Genomic DNA, 17586 nt, shown 5'->3' on the forward strand with positions numbered 1-17586 from the left:
AGGCTTGAGGGGCTCAGGTATGAGGAACAACCAGGCCAGTTGGAGGGGCGTCCGGAGTCCCCAGCGGTTTTTGGAGAGACTTCCACCACTGTGGTGAGCGAGTCTAGGCCCGCTTTCCACGGTCCTGGAACCTCGGCTCTACCGGGCCGAGCCTTCTAGTCCCGCCTTCTGCCACCTCTCCACCTATTATTGGAGAGCTTTGCGTGGGCGTCCTCCTGCATCGACCAATGGGAAGGCAATAAACCGCCATGTTGCGTGAAGTCCCGCCCCGACTCCGCCTTCTAGAATTGAAAGGTGTCGGAGCCGGGCTTCGCGCCCAGAAGCGAGCGGCGCGGTCTGCAGCAGCGATGGCCTTGCCGTTTGTCACTCTCGGTATCGACTTGGGCACCACCTCTGTGAAGGCCGCTTTGCTGGAGGCCGCGCCCGAGCACCCATCGGGGTTCGTGGTCCTGGCGAGCTGTGCCCGAGCTGCGCGGGCGGACGCGGCGGCCGAGAGCGCGGCGGCCGGGCCCCAGGTGAGGCAGCGTCCTGGGGCCGCGCCACTTCGGGAGCCTTCTGCACACCCCCTCCTCCTGCCGCTCCTCTGCCTCCTGTCTGCCCGCCTGCGGCCCTGCTGTGCCAATGCTGGTCCGTTAGGTCCCCTGCTGGCGCCGATGTCCCCCTCGCTCTCCGGGCCCCAAGGCGCTGGGTCCCTGTGCTCTCCACCCTCCACTCTGTATTCTGCCCTGTGCCCCCTGTCGCTCCACCCTGCTCCCCAAGCTCGCCCTGTGCCCTCAAGTCCAGGATTCAGATTGTTCCCCAGGACAAAGTCTGGGCTTCTCTCCGCAAGTCAGGTGCACAACCATACCTGTCGAGGTCCTTCTTGCATTTTGCACCAGTGGACCGAGAAACTTGGTTAGGCACCACCTGCCAGCCCCGTAGGCTGAATGAGACACACCTAGAAGGGAAGGTAGTGAGACATAAATTAGTTTAAAACAAACAAACAAAAAGTTCTTTGAAGGACTCAGCTTGGTAGTTCTCCGATGCATTTAGTGGCTTGTGGAAGCTGCACGATAGAAATGGAGAATTCTGGACAGTAGGCTGTTCCGGCAGGTGGGGGCTGATTCAGAAAGGATGTCAGTCCTCCGAGCTAGAGCGTGTCTCTAAGTTCAGTTAATACAAGATAGAAACGATTACCGAGGAGCTTCCTAGGCAGCCTTGTGACTCCTGGGGGCCCCAGCTTGTTCTTCGAGGGTCTCAGCAAGCTGACTTCTAAAGCCCCTTCCAGCCACAGTCCTTGATTTGTTGAGCTATGCCCCACTTGCCCCTCTCCTCCCACGCCTAGATGCACTGGCTACAAGCTTGGGCAGGGTTCAGAACCCATGCTGTTCAGTAGCACTGAGGTCTCGCCATGAGTGTATTTGGGGCATTAGCGTGTTTGACAATGACCATTTCACTTCGTGGAGTGGTGGCGAAGATGGCTGTGCCCTTGGAGTGAACTGCACAGCTGGGACCATGGGCCAGTGGACTCCGTCAGCGCCCTGCTTGCTCTGTTCCATGTGGCCCTCAGCTTGGCTCGCAGGCATACCGCTTGTGTGTCACCTCTGTGCTCTGTGAGGGTCTCCCTGGAGGCTGATGACCGTCCTCGCTGATGCCTCCACAGCTGAGCAGTGCTTGGGGACAGAGCATTCTGGATTTCAGCCCGAGTGGGCTTTGTCATTCTTGGCTCGTTCTGGCTGACATTTTGGACTGCTGTGTCCTTTGTTGTGTGTGTAGAGGGAAGGGGAGGCTGTGTGTGGTCGGATGCCTAGCCCTGGATGTTGGGAGGTGCCTTTCTGTTCCCAGATGTGACATACATTGCCAAGTGTCCCCTAGGGGACTATGGCTACCCGTCTGAGGACCACCGGGCCATGGCAGCACCAATGGCTGTGTGTTTTCACACATCCCCAGTCTGTGCTCATCTCAAGAGCCCTGCATGTACCCAGGCCAGCCTTGGTGGCTGTGTGGATGAGTAGGGATTTTAGATCCTTGCAGACAGAAAAACCTAAGGAATTTGAGAGAAGCGGTCTGACCCTTTCTGAGTTATTCTCTCGCTCTGGGTGTCAGTTATGTCAGCTGTGGAAAGGGCTGTGTGGTGTTAGTGATGAAGGGTTCTGAGTGTTCTTTTCCTGTCTCAGGGGCTGGGATTTGAGCTGCATGGAGGAGGCTGAGTGACACCCTGAGGTGCAGAGGACTGGGGACAGAGCCTTTCCTGCTTCTTGGGCTCATTGTTTTTCCTAGAGCAGTTCCCCGGGCACGCCCCCTCCCCTCCAAACTGCTGAACACTGCCGGCTTGTCTCCCATCCGGCCTCCTGCCCTTCTGTACTGTCTCCACCCACACAGGCCCCTATAAACAGGGGCTCCTCTGTCCTGGGCTGAGGCCCCACCCAGAGGCCATGCTAGGGCTCTTTAAACCAGCTCTGTCCTGGAGAAATGCGAACTGGAGATGTAAGCCATTGGCGTAGGGGAGATGAATCTCAGTTGCAGGTTTTGTTGAACTTCATATCCAGACATCATTGTTTCCACATGTAATCATTGGTATAATTATAACATGATTTAATTTTATTTGAAAGGCAGAGAGAAAAGGACAGAGAGGGATATCTCCTGTCTGCTGGTTTACTCCCCAAATGGCCTCAACAGTTGGAGCTAGGCTGCTCCAAAGCCAGGAGCCAGGAGCTTCTTCTGGGTCTCCCATGTGGGTGCAGGTTGAAGCATCCTCTGCTGCCTTCCCACGCACACCAGCAGGAAGCTGGATGGGAAGCAGAGCAGCCGGAACTCCCAACTTGCACCCGTTTGGGATGCCAGTGCCACAGGTGGTGGCTTAACCTATTATGCCACAGTGCCAGTCTCAATAATTTTATTAAGGAGATACAGTACATTCTTATTTTTATATTAAATCTGAATCCTGTGTGCATTTAAAGCTTAAAAACATCTGGTTATACTAGGTAGACATGGCCTGTTGTATAGGCCTAAGCAAATGTGCAATTTCTCTGCTTCCTCCTTCCCCTGCGGAGGTCATGCATAGCTGGGTACTTTCTCTTCTTCCATTGCTCTTTCAGTTGAGCCCCTGTCTCTGCCACGTATGGAATCCTTGTGAGGGTCTGGGGCTGCCTCCTCCTGAGGATGCTCTGGGCTCTGTCCACTCCTTGCTTCATCCTTACCCCACCCTATCTTTCTACTTTGTGCTTCTTGATCCTTGCTAGTGTCCATCAATCCCAACTTGGAACCTGCCAAACTGAAAAAAAAAAACACAACAAAACTTGGGATCTTAGGACTTGCAAGTGGGTGCTTACGGGAGAAAGACGAGGAAAGACTAGGAGCTGTGGGACCCCTAGAATTGGAAGGATCCACAGAAAAAGCCCCCAAACCTGTTGGTTTACATCTCTGGGAATGGAGTGATCATGGGTGGTTCTGGCCATTCTGAGAGCACATGTTTGCAGGATGGAAGTGACCAAGGTTCACCCCAGGTAGCAGCAGTTGGCATCATGCCTGAGTCCTGCCACTAAAGCTCACTAATTCTCTTTTGCAAAGCTCTTTGGTGCTGGCTTCATTGTAACTTTTTTTTACTGGTGAATAGCTAAGCCAAGCCCCTGAGCAAGGCCAGTGGGAGGTTTGGTCCCTAGAGGGAAGGGAAGGCCGCCTGGTGAGAAGCAAGGGGACCTGAGCACCTGTCTTTTGTAAGACCCTCGGCTTCTCCAGTTCCATCAAGAGGCAATATTTATTGAGAATCAGAGCGCATCTTCTCTGCTCCTTCTCAACTTCCATGGGCCCTCTGTCATTGTTACTTGCAATTTTATTCTGTGCGTCTGGGAGATTTTGATGTATCAGGAACAGTTTACTTTGGATGAAATCAAAATGAGTATTTGGCTTCAGCCATTCAGAATTCCTGTTTTTACTCAACCCGTTAAATTTAGCTTATTCCATTAATAAGTCTGACATTTGAGCCATCATTTTTGAGGGCCTTTATGTAGTAATTTCATTTTGGGATGAGGTCCCAGGTCCTTACAAGCAATTAATAATTTAAAGGAAGACACAGCCAACTAGTGCAGATTTGTGTCAAACCATTGCTCGCTTTTCAGGTTGAATGTGTAACTCCTACCCATTTGAAAGGCTTTGGAAACAGGCTCAATATCAAAGTCCCTCTAACCTGATCTTGCTCCTGTCCACCCAAACAAAGGGGAGGGTCTTTCTGGGAGTTCTTGCTCGGCCTTAAGTCCACACCGCAAAATGGGGTGCAGTTGCCTTCCACCTGCGCCTGAGATCTCATGTTCCATCTCGGAAAAGCAGCAGCAGGCACTTAACCGCACCTGCACATAGCTTCCTCCCACAAGATAATATCTGTCCCCTGGGCTCATTCAAATCCCAACCATTTTACAAACAAATATCTGCCTCTCGGACCAGTCACTCTTCCGATAGGCACTGAACGTCTCTCTAAATTGTCTGCATTTCTCATTCCACAATAGAAAAAGGGGCGGCAAAGTTTCTTTTTCTTTTTAAAAGATTTGTTTACTGAAAGGCAGAGGGACTGAGAGAGACAGAGGGAGACAATGAGAGAGCTCCCATCTGCTAGTTCACTTCTGCAGTGGCTCCAAAGGCCGGGGTTGGGCCAGGTTGGAGCCAGGAGCCCGGAACTCCATTTCTACTACATGGGTGGCAGGGGCCCAACTACTTGGGCTATCTTCTGCTGCTTTCCCAGGTGTATTGTATGAGCAGGGGCAGTTGTGACTGGAATCAGCACTCCCCTACGAGAGGGTGACGATGCACTTGGCTCCACTCCCCTGCACTGCAGCGCCAGCCCCACATGTAAGTTTGCAGATGGTGCTGACCTAGTGGATGCACTTCCTCATGTGATTTCCCTGTGATGTGGTTTCTCCTTTTGCTTGTTAGTAAATCGGCATGTTTCCTCCTATTTAAACTGATCCACTGTCAGCTTCGCTCTAGCAAACCTGGAAAATGGAGAAGAGAAAGAAAATTCCTCTGCTAGGTTTGGTGTATTCCAGATCCAGCTCTCTGTGAGTTCCTTGCCTGCTACCAAGTGGCACAGTGCTTTGCTCAGCTCAGACTCAGCCAGCGGAGGGCAGCACCTGGGCTGTTTGCTGCACCCCATCTGCAGTGGCGTCTCCTCTGAAGGCAGGGACCTGGGCCCACCACATTCCTACTGCAAGTACTCCATCTCATTCATCCCCCATGTTGCTCAGAAAGTTATAGAAGACCATGTGGAGTTAGCTGGATGGCCAGCGACCGGGAAATTCCTTGAGGCCTGCCCTCTTGCCCCCTCCGCCCCCGCCCTGTTTTCATCTGTCCATGCCCAGTATGTCTTGCTCTGTTTCCAGGGGCGGGAGCAGGATGTGAGTAGAATTGTCCACACCCTGAATGAGTGCCTGGCAGCCCTTCCCCGGGAGCAGCTCCGGAGAGTCGGGGGCATTGGCGTGTCTGGACAGATGCATGGAGTCCTGTTTTGGAAAACAGGCCAAGGTAGGCTGGACTCAGGCTGAGCTCACGCAGCTGACAGTCACTTGTGGAGCAATACTGCAAAGGGCTCCTGGGGAGGGTGGGGTATGCTGCAGTGGGGAGGAACTATTACACGCTCCCTCCAGTATTTTGTGTGCTGTCTGTCTTGCACATCTGTCATGAGCAGCTACTAAGAGAACCCGTCAGACATCCTTGGCACGTTGTTTGCGAACACTCGGAGGGGAAGGAGTGAGCTGTCAAATTCTGCAGAGTGACCCTTGCCCAGCTATCTGTTTCTGTCAGCATCTCTGGGCGTAAGTGCCAACAACCAGGTGTTGGCTGCAGGCTGTGGGAGATGACAAGGACACGCTAGATTTGGATATGACTTTTGCTGTTCATATAATCATAGAGAGAGATGATTTCAGAGTGTACCCAGCTCATGGGCTCAGTTGCAAAGCATCCTTTAGTCGACTCTCCTTCGAAGGGCTGCCATGGTGTAGAGGTGGGGCACCTGTCCTCTCTGGCCCTTCCGGGGAGGACCAAGCCAGTGGACGGAGATGAGCAGAGCATCCCATGCCAGGTCCCAGGGTTAGAGCCTCACTGCATGATCTCATTGAACTTGCCCGGGAGCCTTCTGAGGAAGGTCACAGCATTGTCACCACTGCCCAGATGAGAAGTGCTTGAGGTCCAGGGGCGGGAAGAACATGCTCAGGATTGAGGCCCAAGTGGCTCCAGGGCTGCGGGAGGGTATTGTGGCCCTGGGAAGGGAGTAGATATTGACACAATGTCCAAAGAAGGGTGAGGCTGGCCTGGAGAGCTGTGAGCTCATGGTATGGCAGGTGTTAGAAATCCTGACTTTTAACTTATATATGAAGACTGATAACTTGATCCTTATATTCTAATGTATTAAGATTGGAGTTAACATCTCTTTTTTCAAACATTTATTATCTCTTTTTGGGCAAAAACACTCAAAATGTCTTTTTAAAAAAGATTTATTTATTTTTATTGGAAAGGTGGATATACAGGGAGGAGGAGAGACAGAGAGGAAGATTTTCTGTTTGATGGTTCACTCCCCTCGTGGCCATAACAGCTGGAACTGAGCCAATCCAAAGCTAGGAGCCAGGAGCTCTCCAAGGTCTCCCACACGGGTGCAAGGTCCCAAGGCTTTGGGCCATCCTGGACTGCTTTCCCGGGCCACAGGCAGGGAGCTGGATGGGAAGCGGGGCTGCCTGGATTAGAACCAGCACCCATATGGGATCCCGGCGCGTTCAAGGCGAGGACTTTAACCACTATGCTATCATGCCGGGCCCTCAAAAAAGTCTTTTTTTCTAGTTTAAAAAGTAAGTAATTTGTAATTTTTTTTTAAAAGAGAGAGAGAGAGAGATGGATACAAAGAGAACTCCCACTTGCCATTCACTTCCTACTACCTGGATGGCTCTTGGCTGGGACTGAACCTGGGAGCCAGGAACTCAATCCAGGTCTCCCACATGGATGGCAGGGACCCAGGTATTTAACCCACTGCTCCTGTCTCCCAGGTGTGCTTAGCAGGAGGCTGGAGTTAGGAGCTGAGCTGGGATTTGACCCTGGGCACTCTGACTTGGTGCATGGGTGTCGTAGCTGATGTCTTAACCACCAGGCCCAGTACCCATCCCATTTATCAGTTATAAAAGAATTTATGTGGATATGAATATCAGGAACATAGTATCATGAAGCTACCCATTATCTAGCTTCAGCAAAATCAAGATGCCTTAAGCCAAAGATGGATGGTTACTTTGGAGCCAGGTGGTTGGGGTCATCAAGTCCATCCCTCTCAGCCTGGAGGACCAGCAGTGTACAGTCCTCTGGGCTAAGTGAAAAGTGTGTCTCTGGATGTGTGTGTCCTTTGCTCCATCCCTAGGACGGGGCTGGGTGGCTAGGGAAGCTGAGACAGACCACACCCCTACCTCCCCCCCCCCCCAAGTCTTCTGTCTGCCAGGCTGTCAGGACTCTAGAAGTTGGTAGTGAGAACAGAAGGCCGTGGGTATTAGAGCTGACTTCTCAGAGGGAGTTGTAAAAGCTTTTTAAGCTCCTTAATTCTGCATTAATGAGAATAAATGTCCTTTTAATACTAAAACCCTGCCCAGAGAAGACAGCAGAGAGCCAGTGATTGTGGTGCGGTCACCCGCCTTCCTTTCCCCCCTTCTCCTGGGCTCTGCGGCAACCACACAAGCCCGCAGCTGCACTGGCGGAAGGGGCTGCTGAATATTTCATTGGAGCCAGTCCACAGGCCTGCGTGTTTTGTTCTCTGTTTCTGGGAAGAAGGAGAGTCGCTGTATGGGGATGATGATGATGTTGATGCCTGCTGAGCGGAGTCGAGTGAAGTCATGTTCTTAGAGATCAAGTTGTGCTGGGTTTAATGATAGCCTTGATTCAGTTTGGTTTCAGTACCCACAACGCATAAGGCCCTGCGCTTGCCCCCATGGGAGATAAAGAAATGAGTGGAGCCTCTTCCACCTTCCCAGCCCAGCCGGTGCAGATGGGCCCGCATGCCCAGAGCAGACAGCTAAGTGCTTTTCTGAGGGCGCGGGCAAGTGAGGCCAGGGAGTCATCGGTGTCTTCTGAGAGGCCTGTGGCCAGTTTCTAAACTCCATTTTCAAGCTCCGTAAAAGCAGCAAAGAGTTGGTGATTGTAAAACCAAGCTAAGAGGCAGGTGAGCAGCAGAGGATACTTGCCGGGGACTGTGGTAGGCAGAGGATGTCAGTAAGTATCATGAAGCAGTGACTTGGGCGGAAGCGCTCCCTGGAAGCACGGGCAGAGGACCTTGACTGGCCGTTCCTCGCAGAGGAAATACGAGTGGTGACAGACATGTGAACATGACCACATAATGAGTAACCAGGAACGCGCAGACAAGAGCCATAGCGAGGAATTGTTTTCGGGCACCGAATTGCAAGAACTCTGAAGTTTGGGAATGTCAAACATTGACGAAGGGGACAGCTGCTTGGTTCATTTGAATGTCTCTGCTGGTTGTGTAAACTAGCGTAGCCACTTGCACAGGCAGTTTGGATTCATGAGGAATGAAATGGCTGTTGTGACGCAGCAGTTTTGGTATCTGGGATCTAAGATGTGTCTGGGCACGAGGAGGCACAACCGTGGCCGGTGCAGCATCCTCGCTCACAGTGAAAATATGTGATTTCGAATTGCAGGGCGTGCGTGCATGAATGACTGCACAATTCACGTTCTACAGTGAAATGCGAAAGAATATGGTTCATTCGTGACACATTGGAGAACTCCAGAGCAACTTGTTGGATGATGAGATTAACCCGTAGAACAAGAAGTGCAGCACGATTAAAAAAAGAAAACAAACCAAAAATATCACACTCATCTACACAACATACAACTCTGTGGCAGGGGTTGCATTTGTACCTGCTGGGAGGTAGGGTGCGGGGTGCAGACTGCCGAAGGCTGCTGGAAAAGTCTTGGGATTGTGCACAGGCTCCTCCTCACTAGCATTTCTTGAGTCCTCTTCGTTTGTGCCGGCCACAGTTCAGAGTGCTTCACATGAGCAACTCACTCAGCAGATAACTGTCATATATACAAGACACACAGCCCTAACCACAACCTCAACTCTGACCCTTCCTCTTGCTACTGCCCTGACAGTGAAGTCAGCCGAGGCAGGCAGAGTCACTGGCACTTGGGGGGGGGGAATGGAGAGCTATGTATTTCCCGCCCCTGGGCAGCCAGACACAGTTGCCACCAGTATGAACTGGACAGCGTACTTGCTGCCTCTTTCCTCCAGGGTTGGATTCAGGAAAACACCTAGGGAAGGGGAGAAGCCCTGGGTGGACTGGACTCTTTTGAGCTGGTGTGTGTGGGTTGAGGATTTGCGTCTGGGACAGGAGGCAACTGACCTTGCTTGTGGGAGGATGAATTGGGAGAGGGAACTGCTGGTTCCCTGACTTGCTGTACCATTATGACACACAACCTCTAACCCCACACCATGGGAACTCAGGTGTCTAGGAGTACAATCAAGGCCGAAGAAAAAATAAGTGTCCTCCTCAATCCCCAGGGCTAGTGACCTATACCCTGGGGACCCTTATGATAACATGGCTGTGGGGGCCAGAGGAGTTAGTTTGTGTGATGGGTTAGCTGAGGATTCCCTCGGGGAGCCTCTCACTCAGGGGGGCTTCAGGAACCAAGGCCTGGCTCGTTCACACTGTCTGGCAGAATAGCCAATAGTCCCAAGGGAAGGGAACCCAAGGCCCCAAATCCAACTAGGTGCAGGAGCACAGCTGTTTCAGGAGAACACATCTAGGATTTTGGAGGGAGGTTTTGTTGGAAATACAACTCAGAGACTCTAAGGTTAGCTTGGAGGAGGGTGTCGTGATGCAACACCAGAAGCTGCCACTTGGGACACCCCATCCTGCAATGGAGTGCAGGTTCAGGTCCTGGCTCCTTGTTTCCTAGCCAGCTTCTTTCTAATGCATCTGGGTAGCAGCAGAAGATGGCCCAAGGACTTGGGTTCCTGCTGTTCCATGGGAGACCTGGATAGAGTTCCTGGCTCTTGGCTTCAGCTTGGCCCAACCCTGACTGTTGTGGCTATTTGGGAAGTGAACCACCAGTTGAAAGAGTTTTTTTTTTTTCTCTCTCTCTCTCTCCTTTTCAAATAAATAAATTTTAAAAATTGGCCTGGGCTCAGTGCAGTAGCCCATTGGCTAAAGTCCACACCTTGCATATGCGGAGATCCCATCTGGGTGCCAGTTCTAATCCCAGTGGCCGTGATTCCCATCCAGCTCCCTGCTTGTGGCCTGGGAAAGCAGTTGAGGACGGCCCAAAGCCTTGGGACCCTGCATCCGCATGGGAGACTCCTGGCTCCCGGCTTTGGCTCAGCTCAGCTCATGCTGTTGTGGCCACTTAGGGAGTGAATCATCAGACAGAAGATCTTCCTCTCTGTCTCTCCTCCTCTCTGTATATCTGCCTTTCCAATACAATAAATAAATCAAAATCTTAAACAATTGACCAGATATACTAAATGATATGAAAGAATGATAATATCAATGAGGACATAACAAAAGAAAGCATGAAAAGAACTGGACAGAAATATTTGGTAGAAAAATTACCCAATGTTCATGGTAAAACTTGGTGTCTAAATATCAATGAGCTGAGACCAAAGGAAAAGAGAATATATGTTGTTAGTTACTCGGAATCCAGCCCAGAGAATGTGAGCATGATGACAGGCAGAAGAATAGAGGGTAGGGAGCCTGGGATTATGCTTAGGCTGGGAGGAAACAACATCAACTTACAGCAGGAGTGGTAAGATGGATGATGGGAAGTGAACTGCCCTGGATGTCCTCATGTGATGGGACCAGGCACTAGCCCAGGCCCTCTAATCCCGGAGCCCAGTGTGAGCCGAGCCTCTTCCTAGCATAGTGACTATGCCCTACACTCCCCAGCAGGAGGGTTTCAGGGGCATGCTGGTGCCTGTTTATAATCTCATCTCCTTCATTCCAGGCTGTGAGTGGACAGGAGAGGCAGCTTCAGTGTTTGAGCCCCGAGCCGTGAGTCACCTGGTCACCTGGCAGGATGGCCGGTGCAGCAGCAGCTTCCTGGCCTCTCTGCCTCAACCCGAGTCCCATCTCAGTGTAGCCACGGGCTTCGGCTGTGCTACCATCTTCTGGCTTTTGAAAAATAGGTACGGGCAGCTGCTCCCAGGATGGCCCACCAGGTTTCTAGGGGAATAAAAGTGGAGTGGAGGACTGCAGCCCAGCTGACCAGTGTCTCTCCACTTGTTGCATTGCATCTCAGTGAGAGTGGCCTGACCCAGGGTGTGGTCTCAACACCTGGATGTGGTCCACTCACTGTGGGTTCTCCATTGGGCGTTTAGTCTAACCCAGAGAACAAAAGAAGGGAACAGGAAGAGTAGGTGACTTGCCAAGGGTCAATGCTGAAGATGCAGTGGGGTCAGGGTTGAGGGGCATATCAGGCATGGTGGTTCCTCCTGGGAGACCCCTGCCCTAGACACAACTTAGATTAGCTTGCTTTGGAATGAATGCAAGGTTTTCACTCCCTGGGGGCTGTGGTGGGGTGCAGATGCATGAAGCACAGCCTGGGGTGGTGGTGGCAGTGGCTGCCACCCAGCTGTGCCGTGCTGGTCCGTCTGCCGACAGCTAGGTGCAGCACATGCTTTTGAGTCCATGCAAAACCACATTAAATTGTTTTCGGTGTGAAAACCAGCCCAGAGCTCCTGAAGCCCTACGATGCAGCTGGTACCATCCAAGACTATGTCGTTGCCATGTTGTGTGGCTTGCCGAGACCCATGATGTCTGACCAGAATGCTGCTAGCTGGGGCTATTTCAACACCCGCAGCCAGAGCTGGAACACGGAGATGTGAGTATAACCTACAGGCCAGCTCCAAGCTGAGGGGGCTCCAAGCTGAGGGGGCTCCAGAGCCAGGCTTCAGAGGGGGAGTTCCTACTTGGGAGTGCTAGAGGATGCTGGGGACCAGGAATCGGGGCTCCGTGCCCCAACCTGGACATGTATGGGTCCAGCATAATTGAAGCTCTGGGACAGGTGCTCTGCTTCCCCTGCCACACTATTCTGTTTTTTCACAGCTGCTGAGATCAGGGTGGGTTCCCCAGGGTGGGACCCACAGCATGGGACCCCAGTGTTCTTTGAGACCCCTCGCATACCCGTCCTGTAGATGTCTAAGAACAACTCTTTCAATTTATGTGCTTTGCTTACTTTATTTATTATTTTTAAGATATTATTTGTTTATTTGAAAGTCAGACTTACAGAGAGAAGAGAAATATTCCATCTGTTGATTCACTCCCCAAATGGCTGCAACAGCCAGGGCTGGGTCAGGCTGAGTCTGGGACCTAGGAGCTTCTTCTGGGTCTTTCATGTTGGGTGCAGGAGCCCAAGCACTTGGGCCATCCTCTGCTGCTTTTCCTAGGTGAATTAACAAGGAGCTGGATCAGAAATGGAGCAATTAGGTCTTGAAGCGGTACCCCTATGGGATGCCAGCATCTCAGGTGAGGGTTTTATCTGCTATGTACAATGTTGGACCCTGTTTTAATCTTTAAAACTTTGTTTATTTTGAAAGTCAGAGAGACAAAGACAGAGATCCTCCATCCTCTGGTTCATTCCCCAGATGCCTGTAATAGCCAGGACAGGGCCAGGTTAAAGCCAGGAGCTGGGAAGCTAATCTAAGTCTCCAAGGTGAGTGACAAAGACTCCACTTGAGTTGTTATCACTTGCTGCTTCCCAGGGTGTGCACCAGCAGGAAGCTAGATCAGATGCAGAGAAGCTGAGACTTAAACTATGCCCTCTGTAAGTGGGGTGCTGGTAACCCAAGCTGCATCCTAACCACAGTGCCAAATATCCATCCTTAATATGTTTTAGGATAAAATTAAGAGCTGGAGGTAGTAGCCTTGAGAAATAACCTTTCAGATCTTTTTGTGGGTCCAGGATTGTGGCGTAATGGGTTTAGCCACCGCCTGCTGTATGGTATCCTGGATGAGCACTGAGTTATTGCTTTACTTACCATCCAGTTCCCTGCTCATGTACGCGGGGAACCAGTGGAAGATGGTCCCAACTATTTGGAGGAGATGTGGATGGAGCTCTTGGCTCCTGACTTCAGCCTGGTCTAGCCCCAACTATGGCAGACATTTGGGGAGTGAAGCAGAGAATGTCTTTCTCTTTGTAACACTGTCTCTCTCTCTTTGTAACATTGCCTTTCAAAATAAATAAATATACCTTAGGAAAAAAAAAAGAGATCTTTTTAAACAATTGTTTGCCTTTTCAGGTGCAGAACTCCACTGCCCTGTAGTTTTACTTCCTTCAGGGCCCAAATTCTGAGCTCTGAAATAAAGCAAAAAACACCTGATAGTGCAGGTAAAAGACTCTCCAGCATGTTTTACAAAACAGCCCCCTAGTCACTAACCCTGCGTGATGTGTGCATTGGATGGTCAGGAGACTGACGGGTTTGCCTTTGGTTGGGACTGTGCTAACCGACCGTGACTTCATATTGAACTTCCCTGCCCCGCCTCCCTTTGCAGTGTTGGATTCCTGGCATCTGGCACAGGAAGTGGGACCGCGGTGACTTCCAGCTATTCTGACCTTCCCCAGTGTCATCCTGACAGTTGCTTGTTTCCTTCCCTGGATGGTGAATCCCAAGCTCAAGGCTTTCTCCGGGCCAGAGGCTCTCTATGGTGACCTTGGGTTCCAGCCTACCTTCTCCCCTGGTGTGACCTTTAGCACTTTCCCCCTGCTGAGTTTCCTGGAAGTGACGCGTGGCTAAGAGCCAAGTGCGATGAGGTCAACATGAGTGTCCACTTTTGTCTTGCAGACTGAAGGCCTCGGATTTTCCCGTCCATCTGCTCTCGGACATTGCTGAGCCTGGCAGTGTGGCAGGAAGAACTTCCCACGTTTGGTGTGAAATCCCGAAGGGCACGCCGGTGGGTGTGGCCCTGGGTGATCTGCAGGCCTCTGTCTATTCCTGCATGGCCCAAAGGACAGATGCGGGTAAGTTTTTTGTTCCTGGCTTACTTACACCTGTGCCTCCTAAGAGCCAGCTCTGTGCCAGCGTCGGGTTCACTCTAGAGCTCATTGTTCTGTGAAAGGAAAAGAACCCTCATCCTTGCACGTGGGAGCTCCCAGCCCAGCAAGGCATGCCCGGTCCCCACCGTGGCCCGTCTGTTCTTGTCCCTCTATGGCAGGGGTGGGCAACATCTGGCCCACTGGCCATATAAAACCTCTGAGATTATTTGGCCTGGCCCTGCCACAGCAATCACAGATATGACTCAAAATTCAATAAATAGGTAAATTGTTTTAAAAAATTATTTTATTTATTTGAAAGATAAAGCGGGGGCAGGAGAAAGGGAGAGGGAGCAGGAGAGAGAGAGAGAGAGAGAGAGAGAGAGAGAGAGAAATGTTCTATCCATTGATTCATTCTCCAAATGGCTGCAATGGCCAGGCCTGGGCCAGACTGAAGAAGCCTGGAGCCAAGAGCTTCAACCAGGTCTCCCATGGGTGCTGGGGCCAAAGTTCTTGGTCTGTCCTCTGCTGTTTCCCCAGATACATTAGCAGGGAACTGGATAGGAAGTGGAGCACCCGGGACACGCAAACTGGTACCCATGGGGGAGGTTAGCAGCTTTATCTGCTATGCCACAATGCCAGCCCCAACAGGCAGGCACTTTTTAAAGTTGTTTATAGTGTCCTTCATGAGCTATATAGAATAAATATCCAAATGGCCCTTGGCAGCAGAAAAGGTCCCTCGGCCTGTTCTATGGTCAGGCAGAGGAGACAGCTCTCAGCATCTGGCTGCTGTGTGGCTGCATGACTGAGAGGCCAGGTGTGAGCCGGGTGACTGTGCCCATCAAAGTCATGCTGGATCCGAGTAGAATCTTTTCTGTATGAGGTAAGAGAAACACAGCACATTGGAGGAGGCAGCAGCCCAGGGCGTGGCTCAGCAAACTTCTGTTGCAAAGGGCTGGCAGTCAGTGTCCCCAAGTGTGTGGGCTGTGTTCATCCCTACTCTTGGGCTTGACGGCCGCCACAGACCACCTGTAAGGAACTGGCATGTTCTGGTCTAATGGGATTCATGGCCACTGAGGTGTCAGGGGCTTTGGATTTCTTTGTGTCATGAACTGTTGTGTCCTGACAGCCATTCAGAAATGTGACAGGGGGACTAGCAGGACTGTAACATGGTGTGGCTCCTTTAGCAGGGGGTCTGGTGGTTCTGCAGATGTTAAATGTAGAGTCAACACCAGGGCCCAGCAGTCCTGTGAATCCATCGGGAGAACTGAAAGCTGAGATCCACACAAGGGCTTCCACACAGGTGCCTGCAGCAGGACTGTTCATGGTAGATGAAAACTGAAGCAACCCACGTGTCCAGCAACCGATGAGTGGCTTTAAAACGTGCTACCTGTATGTAGCTAAAAAGAAATGAAGTGCTGAACAGTACCACAAAATGTAAGGGAATGAGGCCAGCGTTGCTGCACAATAGGGTAAGCCATCATCTGCTGTGCTGCTATCTCCCATGAGATCTGGTTCAGGTGTTGGCTGCTCCACTTCTGATCCATCTCCTTGCTAGTGCACCTGGGAAAGCAGCAGAAGATAGTCCAAGGGCCACCCGTGTGGGAGACCTGAATGGAGTGCCAGGCCCCTGGCTGTTGGTAGAAGCCTCAGTTCCTTGCCATGTGGCCCTAGCCACAGGGATTATGACGTGGCAGATGCCTGCTTTCCCCCAGAGCCAGTGAGCTGAGCAAGGGAACAGCCACTGCAGGAGATGCGGTGCCTCCCCCACCTGGTCCCTGAAATCACACACTTGTGGCTGCTCTGCCCTGTCTCATTCACTGGAAGAGAGGACTCAGGCTCTGCCCCTTGAAAAGAGGCATGTTGGTTAACTGGTGACAGCATGTTTAGACTGACCAGACTCTCTCACTGCCCCATGGTGTCCATGACCTCTGTGTTAACCTGACAGACCTACATGCCACTTTTTCTGTACCCCAGTTCTCAACATCAGCACCTCGGTTCAGCTGGCAGCCCCCATGCCTCCAGGGTTCCAGCCAGCGCAGACTCCTGACCCTGCAGCTCCGGTCGCGTACTTCCCGTACTTTGACAGCACCTACCTGGGGGTGGCAGCATCCCTCAATGGAGGCAACGTGCTGGCCATGTTTGTGCACATGCTGCAGCAGTGGACAGCGGATCTAGGTAAAGTGCGGTAACCCAGCCCAGTGCTGTCAGGATGTCTGGGGATGGGGCCCATGGTGTGTCATAGCCACCCTGGTGATTCCAGTGTGCGTACATGTCAGGAGACCCCAGGGTTGATAGCTTTCTTCTCCAGGCCAAGTTGGCTTCCCCTGCGTTAACAGCAGGTTGGTAATTCTAAGGTGATTCAAAAGTGATTCTAAGGTGAAAGTGTACTGAAAAGAAAGGCCTCCTTGGTTTGATTTGGTTCCTTGGAATGATTTGGAATGATTTGGAATGCAGAGCTAACATCACATGGACCAAGGAAAGCTACAGGGACTCTGTCATGACATCAATAAACTGCTGAATCACCAACCGCTGGTGTCCCCCTTGGGGCTCAGGAGCCCTGTGTGTACCGTGAGGGTGGTCTAGACTGTGATCAGCTTGGGATCCTGGGATTTCCAGTGTGGTTCATGACCAGGGACAGTCGTGGTGATGCATATTCATCAGTGCTTGCGTTTGGTCCCCTTGGGACCATGGTTCCTACAGCTGTACACTGGTGAAGAGGCTGGGTCAGAGTCGGGGCTCCCAGCAACAATTGGGAAGATGTCTTCCTGAAGTCTGGTCGGGATTCAGGGCACACTAGCTATCCAGACCATGTGAATCCCTAAGCCTGGAAGCCTTCTGTCACAGTGTGTGCCCTGAGGGAACTCAACATAGTTAGCATGAGTGGCCACGTGAGCTCATGCTGATCTTCTCTGTTTCTGGCAGGCTTGGAGGTCCAAGAATCCACCGTGTATTCACGCATGATCCAGGCAGCTGCACAGCAGAGAGAGACCTGCTTAACCATCACCCCAACGGTGTTGGGAGAGAGGCACCTGCCAGACCAGCTGGCCTCCGTGACCAAAATCTCCTCCTCCGACCTCTCCCTGGGGCATGTGACCCGGGCCCTGTGCCGAGGCATTGTTCAGAACCTGCACTCCATGCTCCCCTTTGAGCAGCTCAAAGAGTGGGGTGTGCAGCGGGTCATGGGCAGTGGGAGTGCGCTGTCCAAGAACGAGGTGCTGAAGCAGGAGGTGCAGAGGGCTTTCTCGTTGCCTGTGTCCTTCGGGCAGGACGTGGACGCAGCTCTTGGGGCAGCTCTGGTCCTGCTCCGGAGACACCTCAATCAGAAAGAGCCCTAGTCAGTGAGTTCCGGGCCTGAGGGGCTGCTGTGAAACTTTACCTACTTGGCATTCCTGACACTAATTTTGGGTTGTGTTTTTCCCAGACAGGTCTGTGGGGGAAACTTTGAAGGCTCATAAGGGTCCTTTATCAAGCTTGTGGAAAATTGAATTAAAACATTTATTGATTCTAGACAAAAGATTTTGAAACTATGCATATTTTTTCCCCTCAAAATGTATTTCCCAGGAACTTTTTGAAGACTCCATGTGCATGTGTACATGGGGCACC

At 51.7% G+C, this 17586-nt stretch overlaps 1 protein-coding gene across 1 annotated transcript; it reads left to right on the forward strand.

Annotated features, from left to right (window-relative positions):
* The first annotated feature begins 347 nt into the window (after window positions 1-347).
* Window positions 348-17483, forward strand: SHPK (sedoheptulokinase). Its single transcript, XM_041000711.1, has 7 exons — window positions 348-515; window positions 5352-5493; window positions 10957-11137; window positions 11680-11832; window positions 13793-13968; window positions 15958-16158; window positions 16906-17483. Exons 1-7 carry the CDS (start codon window positions 348-350, stop codon window positions 17316-17318), a joined length of 1434 nt encoding a protein of 477 aa, XP_040856645.1. The 3' UTR covers window positions 17319-17483.
* The last annotated feature ends 103 nt before the right edge of the window (window positions 17484-17586 follow it).

Source organism: Ochotona curzoniae, unplaced genomic scaffold (assembly GCF_017591425.1).
Source record: "Ochotona curzoniae isolate NIBS_2020 unplaced genomic scaffold, NIBS_Ocur_1.0 scaffold_2453, whole genome shotgun sequence".
NCBI classification, from domain to species: Eukaryota; Metazoa; Chordata; class Mammalia; order Lagomorpha; family Ochotonidae; genus Ochotona; species Ochotona curzoniae.